At 44.2% G+C, this 23,480-nt stretch overlaps 1 protein-coding gene across 1 annotated transcript; it reads right to left on the minus strand.

Moving 5' to 3' along the window:
- Positions 1-2,190: 2,190 nt before the first annotated feature.
- LOC112952856 (neuronal acetylcholine receptor subunit alpha-7-like) lies at positions 2,191-23,245 on the minus strand. Its single transcript, XM_026045799.1, has 4 exons — positions 23,190-23,245; positions 22,367-22,506; positions 6,707-6,751; positions 2,191-2,354 (listed from the first exon to the last, which is right to left on the minus strand). The coding sequence occupies exons 1-4, from the start codon at positions 23,239-23,241 to the stop codon at positions 2,241-2,243; spliced, it is 351 nt and encodes a 116-aa protein (XP_025901584.1). The 5' UTR covers positions 23,242-23,245; the 3' UTR covers positions 2,191-2,240.
- Positions 23,246-23,480: the final 235 nt, after the last annotated feature.

Here is a 23,480-nt window from a genome sequence, read left to right on the forward strand (position 1 = left end):
AAATGAGAGTAAGCAGGGGCAACAGGCATGAGGGTAAGCAGTAGAAAATTTCTAAAATGGCACTATAATTTCATATACACCTAGATTTTTGGAGGCATAAATCCTCAGACAAATAAATTCAATTACAAATTTTCAGATCTGTGACATATATGAGGGAGGGATTTACGTGTCCTAATTTGTTATTTTGTAAATTTCTAAACTTCTTTTGCAGAGTATCTATGTTATGACAGGTACGCTGTGTTATTCAGCAGGTGAATGGAAATGAGTGACTGATTTGGTTGATTCTCCCAAGAATGCTGTCATTTATGATAGTGTAGCCAGGAAAAAAAAAAAAAGCTAAAAAGCAAAGATCGTTCCGGGGCTTGCCCTTGGGCCCAGCTTATTTCACCTGGGGTTGCCTTTGATGTGTGCTAGGCACAGCACTTGACCCTCAGCCACAAAGAAACGATCTATAGAAAGAGTAGCTTGAGCAATGAGAAAGGGGAGTCCCATGGTTGAGGGTGCTGACTGGACTCCAGCAGAATCCTCTTGGGAGAGGAAGAAGTAGAGTCTGAACTGTGCAGCACAGGCAGATGGAAGTGGGGGTATCAGCAAGCCAGCTTGCTGAGCTGGAACACTGCAAGCACATGCCAGGCCTTCTGTCCAGCCTGAGACGGTCAGGGATAAAGAACCTTACTTTTCCTCGGGGTCTTCCTCTCTTAATTATTGACACAGAGCAAGTAAAAAAAACTCATTACTGGGAAAGAAACACAGTGGTTATTAACATCATCTCACATTCATTTTTTCAAAAACAGAAATCACAGGTGGATGTTCCTCCTACTCAAATAGAGACCATTTGGTCCTTAAAATGCAGGCTGTTTTGGAAGGTGTGAGCATACACATACATGTTGTGCATTAGCAGCACAAACAGTTATACTGCAAACAAACATTGATTCACTGCCTTATGAAGAAAAAAAAAGGGAGATTTTTGTTTATTATTGATATACCTTCCAGGAGCCCCGATGAGCATTTGCCAGTTTCTTCTTTGTAATCAGTAGATTTTAAGTCTTAAGAAAAAAAAATGTTTGGAATTAAAGATACTGAGTGTCTAGAGACTTCAGGTTTTGAATAATTGAATTTGTTATTCTTCGACTTTGACTTGGTCTTCTTGGCAAATGCAGGTCCAGATTTCCAGTGTGAATTTCCTGGTCTAGTCATTATTCAAGAGTGAGGACAGCAAAGAAATAATTACTACATGATGTAGGACAGATGGCTGCTTGTCTATATGGATATTTCCTACTTGCATATGGTGCATATGGTAGTTCAGCAGTGGATAGTATGATTCTGCACAGAGCCATTGTACAAAAGAGCTTGTTGAAAACATGATATTGCTTATATAACTTACGGTGGATRCATCCACTAATATCACGTTGTTCATATACTTCCTTTCTCATTCCCCTTGCAAGACTGATGTGATAGAACTGGGGGTTTTTATTCCCTGACCACAGCTGTGCAGACACGGCACGCATGTAGCCAAGGGAAGAATTTAGTTCACTGCATTCAGCAGAAAGACAGAACAAGCCTTTCTTTTTCAGACAGAAAATTTAGCAGCTCTTTTAGCTTCATAACAAACTTAGTGTAGGGGAGTTCATTGTAAATAGGTCAAAATCATGTACAATATATGGGAAAATAGTACGAATACTGTTTAACTAACATGGTCTGCTAAATGTAAGTTCTATTAAGGACTTTAATAATAACACATGTACAGTAGATGTTGCTAACTGAATGCTGCCTTTTCTATTTCCATGTCTTTGAAGCTCAGCCTTTAAAAAAAAAATTTAAAACTCAGCCAGCAGGGCTATAGAAGTCACTTGATTAAGCTAATACTAAAGCTCTGAAGACTAAGCTTAAATGCTTTCCTAACTCTTCTGGTATAGATAACRCTACACTCATATCTTCGGTTCTTTTGTATTACCAGGTCACTGCTATGCAAGCAGAAGCCACAGCTCATTACCCAATATACATTGGCTTGAGGTCTGTCACACTGTCAGATTTGCTAATAATTTTGCATTTAATAAGACAAGGAGTCTCGTTAAAGAGATAATGTCTAGAGATAAATATTCTGCTATCAGACAATAGGCGAAAGATGTCAGATGAATTATGTCTTTCACTGTCACTGCACATCACTGGGTTTTGCAATATATTGGGCAGCGAGCAGGAGATCACAATAGAAATCTTGCAGAATCTTTCAAAGAGAGTGTCTACCTGTTATAGAGAAGAATATCCGGCTTCCATATCAGGCCATCAGGAAAACGGACGTTCTTCACTCCAGGGTATTCAGACACATTCCATTGTAAATAATAATCTGTCCAATACTAAGACATAGACACACACACAAAAAAAAGTTAGGTCACTTTTCCCATTAACTTAAGTGCTTTTTTGTTAAAGAAATATTAAGTTTCAGTCAATGAAATGTTTAGAAAAGGTGAAATAGGTCAGCTATAGCTCACTGAAAACCATAAAAATTTCATTTCAATTCACACTGCAATGCCTAAAACAGCCTATAAAATAAGATTAGGAGTGCTTGTATTTTGTTGCTCATGCTGTCTCAAGCACCAGTTTGGGAAGGAACAGCTTCTTTTATTATTCATATATTAACTTTAGTTACATTTTTCTTTAGAGGCAGCTCTGCTTGGTGGTGGTTGAACTGTGAGACGTGGCCGAGCTGCCCGCAGTCTGCGGGGAGGGGGAACAACTGGCAGGGCAGGAGATTTAATAGAGCTGGGCACTGGCGGCCGAGGCAGCGCCCCGGCACAGCCTCCATTAGTTGGAGTCCACGATGTCAGTGCTGACTGTCTGTGCAAAAGGCCCAAAGAAGAAATAGTTCACTTTGTTGCATTTGTAACTGCAATTTATTATTTTCTTATAAATCTGTGCGTAATTACATTGGGCTGCCTGTATCCCCATGTTATATTATTTACATTAACTTCAAATAACTGTAGGCGTCACATAAGTTACAGTGGACACTTCTCTATATTTGCAGTGCTGTTGTAATGACAAATGTTAGTCTTTTAAATTAAACCTTCCAAATAGGCTGTGTGCACTACTTAGCGCTTCAGCAGTCTAGTGGCCCTTGCCAGAGTCTTCGGCAGATATTAATGGCAGAGAAATTTTGCCTTGGGCATTGTAGAAATCGTATTATTGATTATTTTCATGGGGCATTCACATCAAATTGCTCTGTGCAATTCCTTGCCTAACAGTCCAAGGAAAAAATCCTTTCCCAAACAAGTCCCGAGTTAGCCTCTTGCTGCATGGATTCAAGTTCTTCTTTGTGTCTCTAGACCAGTAATTGTAAATATTTTGCTGCATGTAACACATGTAATAGTATTTATCACACGCTCACCTTCTGCAAAGCTTTTGCTATGCAGTTTGTTGGCACATGCTCCCATGATTTATCTCATGCAGTGTTTGCAGTGAATTTACAGTGCCTCGTCACCTGAACAGATCATCTGCGCTGTACATTTCTGGTTCCTTTTACTTGACAGATACCTTTTTATAACACAAATTTTAAATCAGAATATATCACTAGCTCTTTTAGGTTTCTTTCTTTTTGCCACCTGTTCCAGGCTCAGTTCTCTAATTATGCCAAGCATATTGTGCTGGTCATCTGCCACAGCTTTAGTTCTCATTTTCTGTTCTTTTTTATTTTTTTCAGAATCTTATGTCTGAATAAGTTCTGTTTTACATTAACTTGCTGATCCCTACAAAAAGTTACCTTTTCTTTTTAACCATTTTTCAAGGAATTTAGATGGTACAGACTTGTTTATTTTTTCAGCAAGTCCAGCAACATAATCAAATGTCCCCTGCCTTTTTTTGTGTGTGGTGCTCAAAGCTAGGGCTCTCCTTGGTGCTGCTCGTGCTGAGCTGGCAGGACAAGCCCAGCTCTGCTTTGYGGTTCACAGCCTGGGGCCCCGTGGCCCATGGGGCAGCAAATGCCCAACGGGCAGGTTGTGTGGAGCGGACTTTGAGTGCTAGCTGAACTGCGGTCAAATACTAGTGATACATTCAGCACTTTCCTGTTAACACCTTTAGCAGTTGTTATGGCCCAGCGCTATAGAGCACAGTGCAGCACTGCGTAAAGACTGCCCAAGGGGTGGTAGAAAGCTTGACGCTCGAGTTTGTCGCACTGGCAGTCACCTGAAGGATGTCACGTTGCACTTGCTTGGGTGAGCCTCATAGAGAAATACCTCGTACCTGTCCGTCTGGACACGAGCCGTTTCATTTGGTTTTAGCTTTGGAGCTACAGTTTGCTATGTCGCCAAGTTGCATTTGATGCAGAGGAAGATAGAAAATAGCTGGAAGTGCCAGAGTTTATACTAACCTGCCTGCCTAGGCAAGGCTCCTCCTATAACTTAAATCAAATGTAATATTTTGAATCTAAACAGTATCACCATGGAGATCCTCCTATAACTTAAATCAAATGTAATATTTTGAATCTAAACAGTATCACCGTGGAGATAGCATTCAGGATCAAAAAATTTAAATGTATAAAAAACAGCTTTATATTCGCCTCCTTGGGTTAGTTTTGTGTTTTAGTATCTCGATCGTGATTTAGGTGAAATTTATTTAACGTACATCTGTGACTACACACACATATGACAAGGAAGGTGGTGGACAGTGCCATTCTGATGAAGCTGTCGTGAGGCTTGAGACTGTCTAGTGGAATCAAACGGGACATGGGGAGGGCGCTGGGGCGCCAGCACGGCCTTGTCCTTCTCAGCAGCCGTGAGCCGTGGCTACACTTTCTGTAGTAATCAGCTGATCTGCCCATTCCTCTTAACATGCTCAGCAGAGAGTGTGTATAAAGATGAATAAGTCAATTAAAAATAGGCAGTGAATATTTAAAAGAATCAAAAATTTCCTTGGGAAAAGTCTCGGAAATAAGGACTCTGTAGGAGAGGAGAGAGAGACAAATAAATGATAGTTTCTGAAGTATGAACTGCTGTCTGTTATTCTGGTAAGAAATCACAGCAACTGCTGTCGCTGTAGCTCTAAGGCAAAAATATTACATCTGACACTGAATCTTACTGGAAAACCAGCCTGTAAACAGCGTGAGATGAATGCTGCTTCCCTGTCAGCTTGACTTTGTGAATAAATGGCATAGCTGCGCTATCCTTTGCTAATCTCCTGTGTGTTTCCTAGTGCAGGAGAGGCATTCTATTTAAAAAAATAATAATAATAAAAACAAAATGAATTCATTAAAACCTAATGAGCTGATTAGACAAACAGAGGTGTGACATTTCTGCTGAAGCAGAGGCAGTGTCTTCAGTAAAACAACTCTTCTCTACGTCTTTACTTAACGCAGTCAGTTCAGTTTCTGAAATACAGTAAGAAATTCAGGCTCTCGACCTAGCTGCTCCAGGATGGGAAGAGCTGCCTGTATTGCTCTCTCCTTTGAAGCTGCCCGTGTTGCTGTCTCCTTCGGGCAGCACTGCTGTACAAAGGCAGGGTGTGCAGGGCCCTTGGAGCTGGCCGCAGCTTCGCTGCTTCCTGCAGAGCTGCAGCACCCAGCAAAGGCAAAGGCAGGAGTGGGTGAGCAGAGAAAAKCTGTGCGGAGCCTTCATGTAGGAGCAGCTCCCTTGCACATTAGTTAAACAGGGAAAAGAAATCTGACACACCTTGAATGCTCTATTATACTCTATTATCTGCCCCATTTATTAATTGAGCAGAATTTACTGAGCTTGGCCCAGCAGTGTCAGCTGCAAGCTAACAGCAGGCCAAGCTCTCTGCTCTGCGATCTTGCGTGGCAATAGAGTTTGCTTAGATGATGAGAGAGCCAGAAATTCTGTGTTAACTGTGGCTGGGGGGGGGACTTTCTGATATGGCAGCAAAAAGTAAAATGAAGCTATTGTTAGAAAAACAAATTGGATGTATATGCAAAAGAAACCAGGAAAGCAGGAGCATATAAAGTGTTGACAGCTGAACATGGGGAAACTGTGTCCAGCAGCCATTTTAGCTGAGAATTTTTAAAAGTGACATAAAAAGCTTTAATCCTTAGCACTTAACTTCTGATGTTGATTTCTGTTCAAACAGCATTTTGAACAACATGTGAACAGCATCCATTTTAATTAAAATGCCTCTTCGGGAGACAGACTGAAAGCAAAGCAAATAGAAAAACAGAGCCCTTCAGGCAGCAGAATGACAGCAGATCTCAGGAGTGAGCAGACTCTTCCTTCAGAGTAAATTTTCCCCTGCATTCCCTTGTATAGAATAACTACCTGGAGATCTCCAGAATGCTGATCACAACAGCTGCTATGCAGGAAATCATTTCATGCATGCACATGTTCTCTTTAACGACCAAGTAATTTACTGAAGCACTGGATTAATGGATTTGTTGGAACGGGTGTTGAGAACCTTGCAGCTGTAGTTATGCGACCTGTGACTCTTGGGACTCTGGTATCTTATTTTGATCTAGAGTTTATGGTGACTAAATTAACTGTAAAGAGGTCATTCAGATGTGGTTGCTCCAGTTCTCTCAGAAATGCCTGTCAACATAAAGTTCTAAACCTTGGTCTTATTGAGCTCCATTCAACTCAAGGTTGTCCATTATGTAGCAAGATGTGGAACAAAAGCTTGAAAGCTCAAAAAAATTCCAGCTCTTGTGAGACTAAATTCAAAGATGGGAGGCGGGGAGAGAGAGAGAGATTTTCTTTTCTCCAGAACTCACCATTTGTAGCCAGATGTTTGTTGTCAATACTTGATTCTTTTCATCCTGAGAGAGGAAGACAGAAACAAACCACAGTTCAGGGTCGTGTAGGAAGGGTGACAGCAATCATTGTGCTTGACTATTCTGAAATAGTTTTGTTAGCTTTGCTGTTAAAACAAAGGGAATCAATGCCTCTTGCTGCCTGCGACAGAAGCTTTTCATGGGTACTTTTCACTGTATTTCATGMTGCCACAGGCAATCACATGTTGTCTCGTAAGGGAGCCCTCCTGCCAGGCTCTTCCCTGGGCCTCCTTCTTCAACAAGGTGCCTCAGAGGTAAAGCAGGTTGTGCTGCCCTTAGCCTGCTTCGCCTCTGCCTGGAAGCAGTGCTCTCACCAAGGGCCTCACACATGAGGTGTGTGCAGGGACGAGGGGTGGGATGGACATGGCAGGTGACACCCAGTGCCSGTGACAACTTGTGGCCATATGGAGTAGCTCCTTACCAAGCAAGCAGTGCTGCTGCCTGCAGCAGAGCGTCGTATCAGAGCTTTTCCAGAAAACTCTTGTCAGGGCAAAACGTTACTATTCTGCCTGGGAAAGTTACAATTTGAAGGCCTTCCCTCTTGTCTCCTGTGACTACTTGATGTAAGCTGAGGTGACAGAATTGGCATCTTAATGCTGCAGTTAATTAGGAAGATTAATTCTTCGCTCTCAGACACAGGAAAATGTTGGTGACCTCATTTCTCTGGAGGTACCAGCAATTACTCATTCCTCAAACCATATCAATATCCACTCAGGTTGTGCGAAGCTAATGGAATACGCTCTATACTATCATTATTGGGCACTTTCTGAGCTGAATGCAAAATACCTGGCCCAGCACCCAGCTCTTCACCACAGAAGCCTCCAGGCAGAGCTTCGTTCAGGCTAAGGAAACATCAGGGCAAGTTTAGTCATCAGTGCAGCTTGGGCTGCCAGATTTGCTCACGTATCTACATCCTTAAACCTAATTCTTTCACCCCAAACTTAAAACATCCTAACTTTAAAATTGTCACCCCAAACTTAAAACATGTGAACCCCTGGCATGTGAACCCAAACACAGCTGCCAGGCATTGATGTCTTAGATGCTAGTGGAGACTTTTAAAGAACAGCATCAGTAAAGGTAGCTACTAGACTGTGTGTTATCACAACTGAATGTACTACATGACACATAAAAAAAGATATATAGGCAGAGTGGTATGGTGCATGAAGACGGTTTACCCACAAATGTACACTATCGCCCTTTAAAATAAAATAACATATATAGGCAAGTATAGATTATAGATAGTGATTTGGCACTTTTTCTCTTTGTTCTCTCTCTTATCTCCTCCTTGAACCTTTCCTTTTCACCAGGTCTAAGTCAAGGGAGCAATTTGTTTAAACAGCTTCCCAGAGAAGCTGGTCTCATTCCCCCTGGATTCAGGAAGGGCCGCGCCGGCTGCACGGGGATGCTGAGGCACTGCTGGCCCAAAGGCAGAGGCATCTAGTAGCAGCCATCGCTCTCCGGCCATGTTAATCTGATGTCACTCAAAACCCTGCATCTGTTAGAGGACAACAGGACTGGCTTGCACAGGATCTTTATGCACAAATGAGGTGCGGGCGAGGGCACTGCTTCCACGGGTCTGGCTCCGGGGCTTTGCACAGCAGTGAGCAGCTGCACAGAAGGGCACAGCCATTCAGAGTCCATCCCGCTGAGGAAAGCTTGTTCCCAAACTGCTAGCTGAATTTCCCACCCTCCCACACCAGCAAACTGAGTTAGACTTGTGTTTTAGTCTTAGCCTGATCTCCCTCTGCACAGAAATGGCTCCAGCGTGAGGTCAGTGGTGCTTTATAAGCTCCTTTCTGAGCAGCAGTGGAGGAGCGTGGAGCCCCATGCACTCCATGTGGGAGACTCGGCCAGGCCATGGCAGGTACTCGCCTCAAAGGGGGCATCTTGAGAGCACTAACCCAAGCATAACTCTTGCAGTGAAGAGAAGCCCTGAATGGAGATGAAGCGTGCTGTTTTCCTGGGTTTTCTTTTAGTTATTTGAAACATTTAGAGCCTGAAAGAGTTTATTTGAACCAAATAGCTCCCATTTGGATCACTATATTTAAGGTTTCATCGGTGTTTGAACCGTAAATCCCATCATTGCTCCTCAGCCAGAAAAGCTCTGCTGCTCACTGAGGCTTGGTTCATAGTGTTTTTCCCAGGAGAAGACGATTTATAAAACTGTAGTCGTTACAGGCTTGGATCTTTTCGTTACTAGAGGAGAGATTCTGATTTTAGAGGGTTTGCTCTTTCTGGCACCCACCCCTGAAGCCACTGAGTGGTGGGGACGAGAGACATTCTCAGCCTTTCTGGCCAAGGGACTCCTGTGGGTGCCACCTGAGACCTTCACGGTGACGAGCGCTGTGCTTCCCAGCAGCCTGAGCAGGGCCGCCCCTCTGCTCCATCACAGCGCTGCAGAGAACCCCACCAGGGCTCTGGCATTTTTCAGTGACGTTTATGCCCATGGACTGGCATGCAGGTACCTGGCTTCCAAGTGACTTACATAAAGCAATGTCCTGAATACACCCTTGCAGTCTAAATCCAGCTTTATCTTCTTCCCAAGGGCTTCCTTGGGAACTTCCCAAGTTCCCAAGGGCTGCAGGGTTGGCCAGCGGCAGCGACGTGCGGCCGTGCCTGGCAGGCCGGCCTGGGGACGCCTGATGCCTGTAGCAGTTTTCAGACTGTCTTCAGGGAGCAGCCGCTCCTGTCACACCACCTCTTTGCGAACACAGCGCCAGCAGGGGGCTGGCGTCACATCCCCTTCCCTCTCCGAGAGAAGAAATTAAACATTTATTGAACAAAAGAAAGACTAATTGCCCTCTAGTCTGGTAATAATGCAGGCATTGAAAGAGGCAGGATTTATTTCCTGCTCCATAGACTTCTTAATCATTTTTCTAAAACAGGGTGGTAGCATGAGCAGGAGGGACTGACACACCAGCAAGAAGTGTCCTCAGCCAGAGTGCAGGGCACTGGGCTGGTGGAGGACAGGGCTGAGGGGAGCGGCAGCACCAGACCTGCCTGCTTCCTGGGATTTCCACAAGCCCTTATAGACTGAGACCTTTCAACACAATTTAGTCCGAATTTGCACATTGCTTCCAAGTGACTGAAGCTCTATTTTTTTTCCAGAGGATAAACACTTGACAGAAATCTTTTTGCTTGTCACTGCTCTTATGCGGAGTTCTGCTCAGCTCCTTGTGCATTCACATCTCTCAGGGCTGCAACTCGCTGCACTTCTCAGCACGGGGAGAGGCAACATGGCTGTTCATCTTTAAAATGCTCTTTTGCAGGCACCTTTGGCCTGAAGAGGTAGAGAATTTACATTCGTTGTCATATCCTACACAACCAAAGCCTCTTCCCTCCTCCCGCCCTCATCTTCCCCCAGGCAGCACTTTCCYCTTTCATAGCCCTTATCTGAAAGGCCTCTAGAAGATGCAGATGCATCTAGAAGATGTTTGCAAGAGACRGGCGTTTTCTCCCCCACAGCCCAGCTACAGTCTCCACCCTAGAGCTTACGGACGCCCATGTTACACTGTGCTTTCACACTCGCCTTTGGTAAGAAGCAGCACCAGCTCCTAGGGGGAAATCTCGAAGGCCCTTTCAAAGCCTTCTATGGGAGGAGGGGGAGCCTCTCACTCCTCTCGGCCTTTCTGGGCAACCAGCTCTGCTGCCTTCTTCTTCMTACCCTTTGCCTAAACTTGTCACCCTATAACAGCTGCATGAAGGGTAGAAGAGATTCTTACTCTTCATTTTATTAGTATCTATTAGTATTAGAATTTTATTGGTATTTACTAAACGTAACTAGTTTAGTTAGGTATGATTTTTCACTTGTTTTCTTTACTGACTAYTAATTTTGTATTTTAGGAATGCACAGTAGCATAGCTAGATGGGAAGTTTAGATGCAAAGAGATCACCATTGCACGGGGCTCAGAAGAGTCCCAAGCAGTTGATCACTAGAGGCTGGAAAGTAGATGAGAAAATTATCACTAATGCTTTCGCTGCTCTCACAGTTTTCTAGGTATGTGCTACAAACCACTATTAGAAATGTAATATTAAGCTTAGAAGGACCTTGGTCAGGTCCTGCTGTGTTCTCACTATACTCTACTGGCAAGGAGAGGGAGCTTCTTTTCAAACACTTTTCACAGGCTCATATGCTGGAATTACACCCCTAAATCTATTAAATGTACAGAACTGGAGACTTCTGAAAGTCCTTCTCAGCCCTCAAAAACAGTAATTCCAACATATGCCATAATCCATACGAAATGTATGTATTACAGTATTTTGTAGTGTCACATCCAAGGATTTAGAAATTGCTGGATTTTGTAGATTTTTCTAAAACGGGCTGTGCTGCAAGTGGGATTCAAATCTAGTGTAAGCTTCTGTATTATCCTTAAACCCAAATTTGCTGAACATAGCAAAGGTTTATTCCCTGCCTCATTTTAAGGTGAGTAGAAAGCTTTTTTAGTAGAAAGCTTTTTAGTAGGAAGCTTTTTAGTAGGAAGCAATCATTTGCATTGTTGAAAACTCTTAACTCTTGGCTTAGCTGAACAGAAGGWGCAGGCTGCATCACGGGAAGTGGCAGAGCGGGGGGGTTTCACCCCATAATGAGCAAGGCTGTGGAGCATTTTATCCCTGAATCCTCTAAGGCTTTGGAGATGCACTTTCCTCTCAGACTTCTTTCAGGCCTCTTCAGTTCCTGTGAACCTTAGTAAAAGAGTTTGTAGAAACGTTTTAAGGCTTAGCTCCTTACCACAAGAATGGCAGGCCCATCGGGGATGGCCAACAGGAGCAGGGCAAGGGCTGGCAGCCGCCGGCGCCATGCGGCCCTTCCCACGGACATTGGCTCTCATGGTTGCTTGACTGGTCCCCCATGAAAACCAGCAGCTTCCTCAGCTCCTCAGCTCTTATCTCGTTGTCTCCATACTTGCTCATTAAATATTCTCAGTGTCTCATAATCCACAAGGTCAAATTACTAGCACCTAATGAATCTTATTTTAAACATCAATAGTTTAATTTGTGGGGATTTTTTTTCTTAATATAGCTTGGAGTTTTCTTCTTCCCTTTTTAGGGTCATGCACTGAGCTCACTAAACTGTATAAAGTGAAGATCTAAATTAATTCTGTGTCAACCTGGGGAATTCCTGCAGGCTGAATTGATCCTGGCTTCATGTGAACAGGCTATGCCTAAATTTTTGTATTAAAGTGAAACGTGACTCAAAGCTTCTCAGTGCTGTACACCAAAATGAACTTTGCTATCTTGAGGATGAAGATAAAGATGAGTTAGTTGGAAAAACCATCCTGGTGCATGTGCTGAGACGCAGAAGAGGATGCATGCTAAGGAGGGCATTGAGGGCAGCAAGTCCAGCTCTGGAGGGGACACAGTCAGGCTGCCCCGAGCGGGACACGTTTATTACCCGCACGCCTACGGCATCACCTCTGCTGCCCTGCCAAAAGGCAGGGCTAATTATTTGCAAGTCAGGGTGGAATTAAGGAATGTTTGGTCTGGCGTAAAAGAAAAAGTCACACAGCTGGTATGGGAAACAGGCTTTTAAGCTATATAAAAGTGAAAAGAAAACCTGCATACAGGATTTGTCTGAGGAGGGTGAAATTTGAATTTCCGATCTCTGCTTCTTACCTGACTTCCCTTTCACCACACCCTTCTCTTCTCTACTCAGTGATAAGTTTCTTTATCACACTAAGTGGGTCTGGTTCAGCTTACAGCACTTGTTTCCAGTTATGCAGAAAATGCTGTATAGATGGACATTACCAAGGTATAAATAATACTCCATGTTCCAGTGTGTGATGCTCAGGAGCAGAAACAGAGTGCAGAGTCTTTCTGATTTCTTGAAGTAGGGGTGTAAAATAATGAAATGTCAAGCGTACAGATTATKGAATTTTTACTGTATCACTGCATTTTCCTCCAGACCACTTCTCCTTAAACAAATGCATATACTTTGTGCTCTGGCTTTTGCCACTTCAGTGAGATTTTTATAAAATACCGGCTCAGTGTCCCTGTAAATATCGAGCTCTGTGACATCTGTGACACAGTTGTACAGTGGTGTGACCTGGCTGTGCTCCAGCGCACTCCTGGAAGATCACAGCAGCTGTAGCCAAACAGGCATCAGGGGGAAAGGTGCCGCGTGGTGCTGTGGACGCCACGGGCTGTGGGCGCCAYCAGGGCCGTCTCCCTTCCCCGCCGCTGCTCGCGCACCCCGAGTCTGCTGGGCCYGAGTCCCTCCTGAAAGCGGCTCCTGCCAGCTGACCAGCTCAGCCCCTCTGCACTGCCAGTGACCCCAGTGAAAGCTGAAGGCTCTTAGGAAGTCACCTTTTCCTCGCCTGTGCGTGCACTTGAATGTCAGGCTGAGCCCAGAGGCTCCTGCATGGTGAGCGTGGTGCTTGGTGACTTTCACACCTCTCAGCTCAGACACTCTCCTGCTCTGTCAGACCTTTTYGGGTAAAATATTGTGGCCGGGCTCAGGGATTTAGCTAAAGGTCTTGTGTAATTTTARTGTGAGTTTTGTGGTCAAATCTCTGAAATTCAGCCTGCCAATATCTTCCTTACTTGTGTGCTTTTTCATTTAATTTCTTTTAGCTTTTTAAAAATCAAATGATTAAAATCTGAAAGCAAACAAAATTATATGTAGTTAATTAAGGTGAAGGTTTAAATATTCAGCTCTGTTCTGTTCAGTTCTGAGTGACTTTACATTTTATTATATTTCTGGTGGATGGCATATCAATAGCTATTCAGGCTCTCTAAGTGCTAAAAACTCTTCATAAATAAGAAACTAACAGATAGATGCAACATTGTTTTATAATTACATAGTATAAGTGGAATATCTGTTTAAAAACAAATCATTTTCTTTCCATTGAACTAAATGAATCAGTCAGTTAACAGGAAAGTGTGATTTTTATCCTTGCGCACTGGGGCGTGGGTTTTTCCCTGAGCACATGGAGGAGACAGTGGCTCCCACCCTAAGAGGAGCCACCTGGGCTCTTCCCTGGATGGTCACATGGAAGCAGCTTCCTCCTCTTTTGCCTCCTGTTTGTGCAGTCACTGAGAAGGTTTTGTTTCCCCCCACTCTGCCTGCAATGCAGTTAAATAAGCAGCAATTTCCCTGCAGTGCTGAAAACACACTGTGCACTGAACTAATCACTGCCCTTACAAAACTGTAGAACATAAAAAACAAAATAAGGCTCCTCAAAATACTCTTGGCATGTGAAAGTTTCCCAGGATCATTAGAAAAATATCAAAAAGAGTTGCAAGTGCTGTGGGAGGATTTATGTTAAATTCCCAGCTGGACTCTGATGTCATTGAGTAAGACGATTAAGGACAAARATAATGCCAAAAAAAAATGCTTCCTTTTGTTGTTTTCTGGCCACACAAGAACAGGAGAGAAGGAGACACAGTCACAGCAACTGAACAGCCTCAACCCCTTGAAAGACGAGAAGTAGCTATGAATATACTTGTGTGTGTTAAATTATCAAAAACACATCAAAACTTCTGGAGCGATTACAGCTTTTGAAGAAGAAGAGCCTCTTGTGTGGTGACAGGAGTGCCTTCTCAGAGACTGAGGAGCTAATTAATTCTCAGTTCAACTTGAGCAAATTGATCCGTCTGATGAACAAATAATTCCGTCACGCAAGATTTCATGTGAAGGGTGAAGAGAGTGGCAGTTTGGTCACACAGTATTTTGCAGGAGAATATCAAAATTGGTATGACTTAAAGCCAAGCACTGAAAGTAAACCTCATCCAGGGAAAAAAGGAAGTCCAGGAGGCAGCCACACATTTCTCCAATAGGGAAAACGGTTCAGCACCCTAGGGGAACCCACTCGCTCACAGGGCTCCCCAGGGAGCTGGGTGCACGTCAGTCATGAGTCACGCTGAGCAGCAGCTTGTGACGCCAGCAGGTTGCAGGCTGCTCTAGCGAGTCTGACTGCAGCGYGTCGTGCTCTGCGCTTTGGTAGGATTCTAGAGCGTTTTTCTGCTTTGACAGTCTGCAAGTGTGTTCCTTCCCCTGGGAATGTGGGAAAGTGTTCAGACTAGTTGCTTTTCTGAAATGAATTCTTAAAAACTCATTACATTGAATATAAAACCAAGGAACCCCTTCAAAGGTAACTTTGTAAATCTTCCTTGCAACCTACAAGCATACTATGTTCAGTAAATTAAACATAGGGAAGAGGAAACACAAGCCTGGCTGCAAATAACAACGCAGCAGTGGCGTCCGTGCCTTACAGTATGGCCCCAAAGCCATTAGGCCCCATCACAGATTTCAGCAGTGCCATCTCTGGGCAGAGTTGCACAGTCCCCATGCAACAGCCCAGGCAGCCCGATAGTGTGACACGAGCCCGTGACGTCTGTGTGTAGCAACAAGGGACACAGGGAGCTGGGCCAAGGAGCTGAGCTGGGGTAACGTGGGGTGCTGCGGTGGGCGGCAGCTACCGGCTGCTGGTGGGTCTTGTACGTAAGAATTCAAGCCTYAAAGTTGCCCTGCCCCACTGTCCTGCTGAGGTGCATAGGGAGGGGAGAGACAAAACAGTGAAGAAATAAACCTGAGTACACCAGCAGGTACCCTTCTGCTCTTAGAGTTCAGTGGGAGCTTTAAGGGTTTCTAGAATTATAAAGCTGCTGATCACTTATTAACGCATTCTGTACTACCTGCGGTAGGAGTGGATGCTCATTTTGCTGCCCTTGAACATCTTAATATTTTATTTAAAATAAAAATAGTGGGGGGAAAGTCAATATTTGAGACTTATCTGGGTTAAGGTTGTTTGGAGTGTGAGATGAGGATTCTGCTTGCTTTGTTTAACATTAATTACAGGTAAAGTTGTGAGGGTTGTTTTTAAAATTTTCAAGTAGTGCCATATGTGCTCTGTTTTGCAAGTCCAAAAACCTCCAGGAGCTTCTCCACACCAAAGGGTCTCTGCTTCTGCAGGCAGCCTCTGCTCCCTCTCTCACTGCTTTTTCTTGCTTTGGAAGAAAGGCAGTTTGGTCCAGAAGTGCCCAGATCTGCCCAGCTCCGCACAAACATTGGGCAAAGAGCAAGGAGAGCCGGCTTAAGCCTGGACAGAGGGTCTGTGCAAGGAGCCCCCTTGAAACACGGCCATGGGTTTCTGTCCCAGGTCCCCTCAGACCGGGTCCAAGAGCCCTTTGGGCCGCTGGCTTGGATGGGGCTCTCCCCTRGAAATGGACTTGAAATGTATTCTCACCTAGCTCCACAGCAAAGCGGCGCCTGTAAGAGCCACAGCTTCTGCTGCCATGGAGACATAATTGTAATAGTAGTCATTTTATTTTTATTTTTCAATACATCACTATTAACAAGAGGTTGGATTGAGATTTGAACACGTTCATCTTTGTAAGGACAAGCAAGAATAAGGCTTACTGAACAGGCAGAGCACTACGTGGCTARTAACATACTGTAGCACATCTTGTGTGGGGAAAACATTCCTTTTAAGAGCAAGAGAGGGCGGCCGCATTTTATCTCCTTATTTATGAATTCCTGTGATTCATTGTAGGTTTCACTTAGTTCAGTTTTAAAATATATAGCATAGAGCCAAAAGTGCCGTTACATTTATTGCAAGAATGCAAAGTAATAACCGTGTTCTGTCACTTTATTTACAAATAAATCTTGCTTTAATTGTATTTTGTGGCAGATTCTCGTTGAAAGGCTTGAACCCTGAGTTAGTCTTAATTACTGGCTGTGGGGGTTGATTATTGTTGCCAGTGTGAGCCGGGCGGCACGTGCAGGCCTGGCAAGTGCAGCCATTCCCAAGCTGAGGAGAAACAGGGGCCCTCATCCTCCTCCTTGGGTCTACGTGTGTGTTAGGCACAAGAGGGGAATCAAGGTCTTTGGACTTAAGTGTTTGCACAGAGGTCGGCTGCAAAACATGAACTGTTTTGGACTGAAAGGGCCAGCTTGTTTCACTCCTATATAAGGACCAGGTCAGGAGAGCATTATATTTAAGGATTTGGATTATAAATCTTTATTCTAGCTTATCAACTTCATCATATTTGAACTTTTCTGAAATATTCCTTCTCATAATATTCATAAAAGATATAAAGATATGGATACAAGTCTGGATATTGCATTGAGTGATTCGTATTTAACAAAACTAGAAGGAAAAGAGGTGATTSCTTCCCTCAAGGAGGGAAGAGAGCTCATGGAAGAAGGACTAGCTGCTAGGTTTCTAGGCGTCTCAGAGTCTGTTCAAACTATGGTACAGCACAGCCACATCACTGTGGCAATTGAAAATAACCTTGGRGAAAACTATACTACAGAACATGTTGCTTATCCTGCTGAATGTCAGGGCCCTACAAACACTCCTCACCCAGCAAAAGGGGCGAGCTCCACAGAAATCCTAGCTCCTCCCAAATACCTATCAAGAATAATCATCTATCAGTCTATCAAGAATAATTAYGGGGATGCCCACCCCCAAAATACCCTAATTCTCACAGCCAAGCACAGAGCAAGCCCATGGGAGTGCCAGCAGTTGTGCTGTGTAGATGGGCTAGGTTCCTTAGGCTACTCCTTTAGGAGGATTACGTAAGCAGTAAGGAGACAGGTGGTTGTGGGCCATGCAACCTGGTTTCCTGTCACTACCTGGGTGTTTTGGAGAGGGAAACTGGCCGCATTTTGTACTCCTGTGCTGCTGCCGGTGCTTTATTGAAGGGCTTTATGTGCGGCTGCAGTTCAAGCCCAAGTGTTCACAGTCTTTCTGCTTTACAACCCCAAATCTTGTTTCAGTTCATGGTCATGATTGTGCAAGAAGTATGAGTCTGAATGTTGGTGTAATTCTGTTTTTCTCTAGCTATTCATAGCAAATAACCTATTTTGATTTTTAATAAGTTAAAAATTAAAAATAAATTGGTTGATACATAAAAAAAGCACTTAAATACTTAAAAAATCTTAATTTTAAAAGGCTTCTTTTTCTACATAAATGCATGTACATATATGGTTCCCTCTGTCAACCTGTTACCGTATCTTATCCCCCTTTTTTTTCTAACTTTGCGATACCTTTGCTGGGCAGCAGTCAGGCTGCACAATAGTCTGTTCAAGCAAACATGGTGAGGAGTTCAGGAGAAACAAAGATCCAAATCAGTATCACGAATGTGTGCTAGGAAGCACTGGGTTTATAGAGCACGTAATGGCTGTGCATGTCCCCCCCTCCAGCGCCCGAGCGGACACTGTCCTGGCCCTGCGGCCCATGCGCCCGCACCCTGGCCAGTACCAAGCCCACTCCCGGGACACTCCGAGCAAGGCAGAGAGTTTAATCAGGAAGCAAAGTTGGTCCATGCTCATCTAGTGCCTTACTCCTACTTTGTGGAGCCACATCCCCAGCTGGGGCAATCAGTAACTCCACTATCTGGGAGGGAAACACTGTGAAAGAAAACTGTGGGGCATGTAAACGTTGCCTGCAAACCAGCACAGACTGTAAAACTTATCCCTGCTGGTCAAAAAGATATGGACTGGGGTGTCAGGCAGGGACTTGATGTATTGCCTAGTATTTGAGTATGAAAATTAATAGGGAGCATAATCATTTCATTCCTCTGAGGAATGAAAATCCATGTGTAAGAAGGAGTACTGGTTAGTCAGATCTGACTCTTGGAAATTATGTCAAGTGATATAACTTTACTAGCTGATTACTAGGGACTATTAATAATTAATAGATCATATAAATTTACCAAAWTTTTGTCTTACTAAGAGTTCTTGTATAAATTGTGAAAGCTTGGTGTTCCTGTGGTCTACAATGATCCGTCACCTTTGGATCTCTTTTCTAAGATCTTAATCATTTTCCATGGTAAGGCTGCAACGCTCCTTCATCAAAATGAGCATCATTAGATGTCCTCTCACAGAAGGATGTGTTAGCTGTTAACCATTTTTTTGTTAGTGGAGCATCCATACATATGTGGTTAGAAAACAAGGAAATAGGTACTGCGATTTCATGGTTATTTCTAATTAAGAGGATGAGAGAAATGTTAGAGAGACTAATTTACTCATTAAAAAAGATACACTGTTTTCGATTACAATTCCAAGGTCCTTTCAATGGGGGACTTCTCACATGTAACAAGAGTCTTGATGGTATTCCTTTTTTTTTCATTTTTAATAGCATTTACTTGGTCTTTTTTTTTTTTTTTTTTTTTTTTTGTTTAACTCTTCAAATGTTTTAATTTAGTTTAAATTTTTTTTTTTCCATTCCATCCTACAGAATGGATCCTACATCCACTTTCTCTTTAAAATCTCTTTCTGCATATAACAGTTTGGGAAGGGTAGGTAAGAGAAAGAAAGCAAATATTTTAGACCTTTTTTTTTTTAAATATCTGCTGTTCATGTTTCATGGGGAAGCTTTGTTTGCTCTTGTAATCCAGTAGCGGGTAGTAAATCAATTATAAATATTGGAAAGCACATCCCAGCACTGCTCTGCTTTTCTAAACTGTAAAGGATAAAACAGTACTATGGGAAATGGCTGCAGCATGAAAGCAAGAATATTTCTTCCCTTCAGAATGGAGGGAGTAAAGTCTCAGCAGCAGAGCAAGAGACTTGGAGAGACTTTTTTCCTAAAGTACACAAGCGAATATTAAAAACTAAAAGAATAATGCAGCTTCAATGAGCTTCTCCTACAAGAGTTGTCTACAAAGAGGCTGTTGAGGCTTGATAAACAGCTTAGCAACTTCTTCATGGCCCCTTCTCAATGAGTATGTTCATTTGGTTGTTTTAGTCATCTTTGCAGATTAGAATTGCTTTCCCTTTGGGGAGTGGGAAGCGTTTGTTTCATAGTCTGTTTCTCTACGGAAAGGGTTCTGCTTTGCTGAGTGGCAGCAGCATCTTTTAAAATTTCCAAAATAGCTCGCATTACGGTTTTGCCTGGTGGGTGCACCAGGGTATCAGGATGGAAATCTTTCCTAGCTTGTAGAAGGAGAAGATAAAATACAGCATGAGGTAAGAAAACGTCACTGTATTGGGAAGGGCTTCATATGCTCTCTCCTTTCCAACCTACCGTGGAGTGGACGAGAGTGGAAAGGAGGGATAGTGGCAGCAGGGACTTGGTGTGGGATCCTTTGCTGGGCAGGGATCAGTAGCTCTCCTGGCAGGAATGGGGGGGTCTAACTCCAAGCATCTCAGCCAAGAAACCAACTATATAAACTTAAGGAAAGCAGCACAGTAGCGGATTTTGTTTCTAGCTTGTTGAACAAGTAATTGTTACCACCAGTAGCTGTCATTCCCACCAGCATTTGCTTTTTTTTTTTTTTTTTTAAATGAAAAATACATATATATATATATATTTGTTTTAAACTGTGCAGGTTTGTTTACTTCATGGTTGGTTTCTTTCTCAGCCTGTCAGTGCTAGGTCACTGAGAAAAATGCAGTTAGTTTTGCGGAGAGCAAAATGAGCTGCAACTAAACTACAAAAATGACAACAACAATGCGGCTCCTTCTGATACATGGATTCTTTTTAAATGCACATATGCTCAAAAACTGCTTTTCGAATCACAGTAGGTAAGATTGCTGGTCATTGACTGATACCAGATTGGCTAGCTAGCAGTGGATATTTGCCCATCAGTTCTGTATTTTTTATTAAACTTGACAACTCCAGAACAGCAGCTCTGCAAAGCCATCTGCCCGTTGGCCTTTAGTCCCTTGTGTCACCAGCTGTTCACACAGACGTTAAGGACATAGGTACAGCCACAGCAGGAGTGCGGGGAAGAGAGAGTCCCACCCTTAATTGACATAGAAATGCAAGAAAACCCTCGACAGTAAAGATGTAGTATGAGTTTGAAAGGTGAAAAATACGCTTGGCTGTTCAACTCAGTTCCATTCAGGGAACTTTTCTGATGGATGCAAGTTGGGCCTCTGTAAGCTGTGTCTGCACTAGGCGCGTTTGCCCATAGAACAGTCCTTTCCTGTGCAGTTAAGGCTTAAAAACCAACACGATTTTACACTTTCAGGCCAAATATATCTAGATAGAATGACACCAGGAGTATAATTTCTTAAAGTTGGAAAAAAAAAAATATTGGTCTTTTTGCAACTGTTTTGCTTTGGCTCAAAATGCTTTTTTGAGCTCTCCTGGGCTAGTGTAGTTCTGAAATGAATTGCGTGCACTAGTACTAACAGTAACAAAACCCACCAAACAAAACACCAGTTCTGTTCCCTGGATATTTGAATAAAACAAGCACTTAGGAAGTGTTTTAAGACGACGGAGTTGTACAAAACTCCTTCAGTGGACCAGGTTACCCTGTAATTAAGCCAGTATCTCCAACAGCTCTGAGAAAGCACATGCTGCAGCAGGGAGGAGGGAGCTACAGAAGTTCATGTCGGAGGCTAAGGCAGCAAGGGGCTTTCCTTGAACCCTGCAGCAGAAGCACTGTGCACTGCGCTGAACTCTGCCAAAATGCACAAGACTTGCCAGTCCATGCGTGTCCATGCATTACAGCTGAAGTCTACAGTAAATTAATCCTGCCAACACCTTCTGAACATCCCTCCCTTCCTTCCACRCAAAGGCACCCACTCCAGACGGCTGCTTCCCTGCCCGCCGCAGTCTCCGCTGCCACAGGCAGGATGTGACTGGCAGGTTTTGTCTGCTGGCTTTGTGGCACCGACACTGAACCAGCTCACTGATCACTACTGCCGACTCACACTTAAACAATATTAACTCTCATGCGGGAAATACATACTCTAGCTTTCACCCTTGGTCCAGTAAATCTGACACTTTGCAAAAGTTGCAGAGCAGCTATGAGCACATTAAACCTGGGTAGGGCTCCGTTTGTCTACTGATCTTTAGATACTAAATGGACAGCATCTGGATTTTGGCAGTCAACAGCTTGGAAGGGAACAGAAAGCAAGCTGCTTGTCATGAATAATCCCATCCTTTTTAATTTTCTTGCCTTTTTGTTTATACTGATGGAATGATAATGACATTTTGAGGTTAACTATTAGATTTAAGTAATCAACTTCTTTATTAATGAGCATAGCTATCTGAATTTGGTAGGAATGAATACTATATACCATTTATATAGGGAGTTTGATCATTGCAAGCTATGATAGAATGAAGCTTAAACTACTCATATTTAAATCAAAAAGATCTTATACTGCCTTTTACAAGCCTGAAAACACCACCCAGCAATATCCCCTGATACGCCAGCCTCCTTTGGTTTGGAATTGAACAGTTAAATGTAAGTGTACAGAATGCACTTCTTGTTTAAATAAGAATGCACATCTTGTCTAAATAAGATGACTAAACCTGTAACTTGTATTTTGGCCAGAATTTCCCCCCACCCACCCATTCAGCAGCTCAATACTGAGCAGCTTTTTTTCCATGTCCCCGCAGACAGCACCTTGTTAACTAGGTATAGTTAAGGATTTAAATGGCAACAAAGTATAAAGTTGGAACTTGAAACATTGAAAATCCCTGATGGAAAATTGGGGAATACTGACCGAATGCTCTAGGGAAGACACAAACTTTAAATGCACTTATTTTAAAGAGGCAGTCAGCAGTTGCTTTTGTCCTTTACATTACTTATGCTTCCCCAAGACTGTGCAGTTTTCCTTCACAATCCTGACTCCTTGCTGGGAAGGAAAAAAATCCATCCGTTTAAAAAAAACAGCTTCTTGCAAAGATAAAGACTCACCACATCCATGATCTGCATGAGGCTGAGAGTGAAGTAGACAGTGAGCGGCTGGGAATCATTGGCCACTGGTCGTTCCAGAGGGTTGTAGTTTTTCAGCAGCTCCTTATATAGCTTCCTTTGAAATTCTCCTTGCAGGGACTCTTTAAAGATGGGAGTAAAAACATAATCAGGATTTTACACCAGAAAGAATGCCTGCTTTTCCAGTTATCAGGTATTATGGATCTGCTACTGTATGTGTACCTTTCTGAGTAGAACAGCACAGTAGTTTAAATAGCTACTAGCTACTTAGCTACTACAGCCAAGTGTTATCCCAGATTTGTGACCCTTTCTTTCCATCCCCACCCTGGGAGGGGGACGGTCGCTGTCCCGGGATGGGAGAACCAGAAGGGCCCCGGTCGGGAGCGGACCCGGGGCCCGCGGGGAGGGGACGCGCGGGGTCCCCCGTAGAGCGAGCGCTCCAGAGCGGCGCCAAAATGGCTACAGGTTAGGGCAAAATCACGCGCTCAGGCTGCTGGAGGCTGAAAACTCTTCGGGGAAAGTGTTTTCTGCCTCGTTCTCTGCTGGTGCCGCTATGGATAAGATGGGTACCACTTCCCTGTCAGCCTCAGGCAGGATTTCCATTCTGCCGGGTTTCTGTGTAGAGGAGCGGATCTGCCCGCCGGGAGCGGCGTCGGCAGAGGCAGCTTGGCGAGCCGGAGATGCGSGTCAGCGGCAGGACCGCGGCTGGGCGCGCCGCTCGCTGACCCACCGCGGGCGGCCCTCGCCCTTCYGCGCGCTCCTCCCCGCGCCGCGCAGCGCCGGGCCCGGCCGCGGCTTCACTCACCGCGCAGTAGCGCTGCGGCCAGCAGCGCCGCCGCCAGCCCGCGCAGGCCCATGGCCCGGCCGCCGCTCCGCTCTGCGCCGCTCCGCTCCGCGCCGAGCCGCGCAGAGCAGCGCGGCCGCCGCGAGCAGCCGCCGCAGCTCGCCCCGCTGCTGCCCGCTCCRGCAGAGCTCGGCAGCGGCCGCTGCTGCCGCCTCCCTCCGCACGTGATGGATTTCCCTCCTTTCCCGAATCCTTGCGGGTCCCCCCGCGGAGGGGCGGGCGCTGGGCAGAGCCGTCCCGCCTTTATGGGCA

The sequence above is a fragment of the Nothoprocta perdicaria genome, unplaced genomic scaffold (genome assembly GCF_003342845.1).
Source record: "Nothoprocta perdicaria isolate Ctin4 unplaced genomic scaffold, notPer1 scaffold_41, whole genome shotgun sequence".
Taxonomy (NCBI): domain Eukaryota; kingdom Metazoa; phylum Chordata; class Aves; order Tinamiformes; family Tinamidae; genus Nothoprocta; species Nothoprocta perdicaria.